General features: G+C 42.5%; 1 protein-coding gene across 1 annotated transcript in view; it reads right to left on the bottom strand.

Moving 5' to 3' along the window:
• Window positions 1-1560: 1560 nt before the first annotated feature.
• lrig3 (leucine-rich repeats and immunoglobulin-like domains 3) overlaps window positions 1561-5507 on the bottom strand; it is a 23673-nt gene continuing 19726 nt past the window's right edge. Inside the window, exons 12-18 of the mRNA XM_015400133.1 lie at window positions 4740-5075; window positions 3820-4101; window positions 3258-3734; window positions 3027-3185; window positions 2532-2672; window positions 2196-2450; window positions 1561-2121 (exon numbers count right to left, since the gene is read on the bottom strand). Of these exons, the coding sequence (XP_015255619.1) occupies window positions 1901-2121; window positions 2196-2450; window positions 2532-2672; window positions 3027-3185; window positions 3258-3734; window positions 3820-4101; window positions 4740-5075 (1871 nt within the window). The 3' untranslated portion in view covers window positions 1561-1900. The remainder of the gene's footprint in view (window positions 2122-2195; window positions 2451-2531; window positions 2673-3026; window positions 3186-3257; window positions 3735-3819; window positions 4102-4739; window positions 5076-5507) is intronic.

Here is a 5507-nt window from a genome sequence, read left to right as displayed (position 1 = left end):
AGCAGAGCCTATGGGTTTGCGAGCGTATCTGAGACTCTAGCAGAGCGCGGTTTGTGCGCGAAGAGAAGGAGGCAAGCGAGAGGAGAAAATATCTGTGCAAGAAGCATTAAATCTGAGAGAAGAAACAAAGATTTGAGAAAGAAGAGAAAATATTTGAGAGAGAGCGCATGTTTGGAGTGTGAGCATTATAAGTTTTGAGTGCAAGAAGATGAAATTATTTTCTCAAATTGAAATTATGTGCTCTGGCATTATGGCAGGATAATTCTCACATACATGACAAACGTTTATCGATGTCTATGACCTAGCCTAGCCTAGCCTAGCCAACTGTAGGGTGACCAGATGTCCTCTTTTTCCTGGACATGTCCTACATTTCAGACTAGGGTTGTCAAAAGTATCGATACTTAAAAAAGTATCGATACTAAAATGTTGTTTCCGGATACGATACTCTCTAACCCTCTCAGCTTAATGCTTTTTTAAGGTTCACATTCAGTTCTGAAAAATTAAATGTTGAACATGGGTCAGTACTCATTAAAACCTAAAAGTAATCAAAAAGTAATCATAAGTAATTAGTAGGGATGCACGATATAATCGGCCCCCTATCGGTATCGGCCTTAAAACTGAATATCGGACATTGGCCACCCCACCGATATTTAACCCGATATTTGATCAGCTTCTGAGTTTCTAAAGTCTAAAAAAAAAATACTACTTCTTCCTCAAAAACTTCTTTTTTACAGACTTAAAAACTTCTAAAGACGAGGGAAAAAATATTGATCCATAAAATATCCCAATATCTTCATATGCTGATATATTGCCATTTAAAAACACCATATCAATCTCTTTTTCTAATGAAATATTGCTATATGTCATCGTTATGCTACGAAATCCCCCGAAAATTCACCAAATGTTGCCATATTTTTATATGTTGATATATTGACGCGGTATCGATCTATTTTACTAACAAAATCTCACAAGAATTTGCAAAATATCACGAGAGTTTGTAACAGAACGATGAAATTTCACGAGATTTTGAAAGTAAAATAGATCGATACCGCGTTTTTAAAAATCTATTTGATATCAGCATATGAAAATATATTTGAGTATATTATTTTTCAAAGTGTCAGAAATGGATAACAAAACTGCGATTTTCAATGACTACTTATTTTTGTCCAGCTTTAACATCGGTATCGATATCGGTTATCGGCTACATGAGTTTTAAAATATCGGCATATCGGATATCGGCCAAAATCCCAATATCGCGCATCCCTAGTAATTAGTTACATTACTTTTTAAAAGTAAACGAAAAAGTTACACTACAATTACATTTTAAACAAGGTAACTTGTAACTGTAACAGATTACATTTTTAAAGTAACTTACCCAACACTGCTTATGACTGAATTAAACTGTTTTAACTGAACAGGTTTGATTAAAACCAGATTTAAAACTGATACTACTGTTGGTCTGTGCTGTTCTGGAATAATGGTAATCTGTTAATCCCAATCTGAAACAGATAAAATCTGAACAGGGATTAAAAGAAGCACAGTTAGGATTATTACCAGCACATTTTTTTATTGTTAACATATGTGCAAAACACTGCTTTAATCAAAGCGCACATAAATGGAAGATGCTTGGCTGCAAAGTATCTGTACAAAAACAAGTAAGCAAAAATAATCAAATCTGTTTATAAACAATTTACAAAATATAATAAACTTTATATAAACATGTAAATATTCATCTATGTCAAAATAACCGCAGCTATTTTGCACGAAGCTGTCCTTTACATTCATTGTTGCACGTTTCAGACGTCCTTTATTGCCAAGGTTTCCATTCAGTGAGGTAGAAAGGTTCAGTTTTTTTATGTTCTCTTTGGTTCTCCTCGTGAAAAACAGGACGGCCGACCGGCTAGGAGCTCGTCCTCGTTTGTGGGAAATGATCGGTCCTGCAGCTGTCAAAAGGCTGCTCATAGACACTGCTGCCTTGTTCTGACGAGTCCTTTTGTTCCAGGTCCGAGTCGACGTCCAGAGCAGAGTACAGATTCTCATGAAGAGTTAATCCATGATGCGTGACGGATGGCGGGACGTAAACATCCTTGTTCGGAGTCCAAGGAGCTTTCCCAAATGTTCCTACAGGACAGGTTTAGACGTTAGACCGAAGCAGAGGTCATTGTGATGAAAAGCCAGCGGCCTGAACAACTTACCCATGAAAGTGTTGCAGGTAGAAACGCAGTTCGGAGGTTTTCCACAATCAACGGGTTCCGCCTCATCAAGCGACGGCTGCGGGTGTCCCTGTTCAGACGGGGAGCCTCGACTCGAGCCGCTGTCCGGATGCTGCATCCCGAGGGAGGAGGGGCAGAGGTCCAAATGCTCGAACGGTGAGTACTCCCTCTTTTTGGGTTTAGTCAGGCTGCCGCTGTAGGACTCCATGGAGACCGGCTTCTGGTAGGCGGGGAAACCTGAGGGGGAAACAGGCAGATGTGACATCACTTCCTCTTTTAAGACGATTGAACCGGGACGGGATGAAGAATTTCACCAACCTGGGAAGCCGTCAGACGGCTCGCTGGGGTACATGCCGTCCTGACATAGCAGCGAGCCGATCGGACCTTGGTAATGGCAAAGCAACGGATCGATGGCCGCCTCCATGTCGGCTTCACTTCCTGTGTCCAGCTGGCAAAGACCTACCAAGGTTAAGACATGGTGCCTGGTTAGGATTTCAATCAGTTTTTCCTTTTTGATAAAGCTTCTAGTTAGAGTGGCTCAGGTTATCCTGATCTAGTTCTATAGTTCTGCTGCTATAGGCTTAGACTGCTGGAGGACATAGGGACCCCTTTTTCATCATTCTGCTTCATTCTATCAATGCTCTCTCTTTTAATTAAGTGAGTCGATGCAATCAGCTGGTTTTCGTTAGAAAACTTTGAATCAATCTGGTTGAACTGTTTCTATAAAGTGACCTGAGATGACATGATGTGAATTGGAGCTATAGAAATAAACTGAATAGAACTGAATGGAAGAAGGAAAGGCCAGCGTTGTACCGTTCATGTCTTTGGCTTGAAGGTAGAAGCCGCTGTAGGACGACGCCAGGTACTGATGGCTGCTGCCACTTTCGGACGGGATGTAGGCGTCCTGTCGGTCAGCCAGAGTCCCCTGGGAGGACAGGTAGCTGGGAATGTCCGCAGGCAGGTTGGTCTCGTCTAAAAGAACAAGGAAACGGATGAGTCAGAGTTCGGATGCCTGGGCGATCTCACAACCAGGCGTCCACTGACCCGTATTGGTGACGCTGCAGTCCTCGTTCCGCCGGCGGGTGTGGTAGATGATGACCACCCAGACCAAGGAGGTTCCAACTACACAGCAGACCACCGCTATGATGACCACTCCCACTGTGGCCCACCCATCGTCAGCCGCTCCCAGTCCCCCGCCCATGACCAGCCCTACGCCGCCCTGCGCCGCCGAGTCACAGTTAGGGTTCGGAAGGACCGCCAGGCGGACGTCGCCTCTCTCCGTTCCCAGGACGTTGGACATCTCGCAAGTGTACTTCCCCGCGTCCGCCTCTGCAGCGTCGACCACGATGAGGAGCTGGTTGGCAGCGGCGAAGAAGTGGCGCTCGGTCACCAGCAGGGGGCTGTCGTCTTTGGTCCAGTTCAGCCTGGGAGGAGGGCTGCCACCGGCGATGCACTGGAGGACGGCCGTCTCGCCTTTAACCACGGTGCGATCGAGGAGTGGCCGCAAGAAATGGGGGGTTTCTGCGAAAAATACAGGAACGGGTTAAACGATGAAAGAATCTCTAGACGGAAAATGTCGGCTCCAAACGTGAGCAAACTTTCTCACCGAGAACCGTTAGAGTCGCGTTGGCAGAAATGGCTCCGGCTGTGTTCTGAGCGGTGCAGCTGTAAACGCCGATGTCCTCCGTTTTCACCCCCACGATGAAAAAAACGTCGTCCTCCGGCATGACGTGCATGCGGCGCTCGCGGGCGGCGGGGAAGTCGGTGCCTCCGTCTTTCTGCCAGGCGATCTGAGGTGACGGGTGACCGGTGGCGGCACATTCCAGCCGCGCCATCATCCCCGCCCGCACCGTCAGGTCCATCGGCGTTTTCAGGAAAGAGGGAAGTACTAAAAAAAACAGAAGAGGGAGTATGGAATGAAATTTATTCCATTATTTTTGCAAGCGAAAAACATGTTTGAAAATCGATATTTAAAAACAACAAAATTCTGGAATCCAAAAATAAAAGTTTGAAAACAATTTAATTTAAAAAAGGCTTGGAGAGTAACTTAGCTGTATTTTCATTTTCTTTTTTTTCATTCACATGTATTTTTACCTTATTTTGTTATTTCTTCCAAAACATTTTTTACAATTTGTATTTTTTCAATCTTTCTCTCTTCAGTAATATTTATTATCAGATTGAATATTTTAATTTATAATTTTTTCTTCAGATACAGTATTACTATTGCATTATTTTGATTTGCGTTTTATGTTTTTTGTAATTTGTAAAAAAAAAAAAAAAAAAAAAAGAAAATATAAAATGTACGTTTTTTTTAACTTTAAAATTCTGCAAAAACAAAAAAGTTAGTGAAATAAAATCAAATGAAAGAATTAGAAATAGAAATACAAGTTTTTCACAGTTTAATTTCTGGATTGCATTTAAAAAAATGTCCATGTTTAATATATGTTCTTTGTTTGCAACAATACCGGACTAAAAAGTCACTCCATACCAGAGACACAGGTAACCGTCATTCTATCTCAGGCTTACTGTTGACGGTGAGCCGGGCCTTGGTGGAATACGACGAGCCGAATTGGTTGGAGATGACGCACTGGTACCTCCCCTCGGCAGAGAAGTCCACGTTCCGCAGCTGCAGGGTGGTGGTGTACTCCGTCACTTCCGTCTCACTTCCCGCATCGCCCTGCGCCCGGAGGTGCGCCTGGTTGTGGATCTCTGCGTCGTTCAGGACCTCGTTGTCTTTCTTCCAGGAAAAGTTCATGGGGGAGTCACTGGAGCTCGCGGCGGAACAGACGAACGTCACGTTGGTTCCTTTGAGAGCCGACTGCGTCTCCGGCTGCACCGTAATCTTGGGTTTGGGGAGGTCCTCTGGATGCAGAAGGAAAATGAGTTTGTTACAACTCAAATCATTAAAGAAATTGGAAACAAAACTATGGAGTGATTTTTGTTCCGTTATTGTTGCAAGCAAAGAATGCATGCAAATAAAAATAAAAAAACGTATTCCAGAAATAAAACATTGAAAAATGTTTAAATTGAAAAGGTTTTGAGAGCAACTTGTCTGTTTTCTAAGATTATATTTTTTTGTCTAATTCATTTCTCATATAATTTTTCTGACACTTTTCTTACAGATTTCATTTTTACACGTTTTAGATTTCTCTTTTTCAGATAAACGTTCATGAATTTATCCTTCTTTTCAAATCATGTTTTCCACATCACTTCACTTCTGTCCGTTGGACGTTAGCAGCAATATTCTTATTGGTCCTATGGAGTGAAAATAATTTGATCCGTAAAATGAAATTT

The sequence above is a fragment of the Cyprinodon variegatus genome, unplaced genomic scaffold, assembly GCF_000732505.1.
Source record: "Cyprinodon variegatus isolate N-32 unplaced genomic scaffold, C_variegatus-1.0 Scaffold1076, whole genome shotgun sequence".
Lineage (NCBI taxonomy): Eukaryota > Metazoa > Chordata > Actinopteri > Cyprinodontiformes > Cyprinodontidae > Cyprinodon > Cyprinodon variegatus.
Note: the sequence above shows the minus strand (reverse complement) of the source record. Positions and strands in the feature narration are given on the sequence as shown.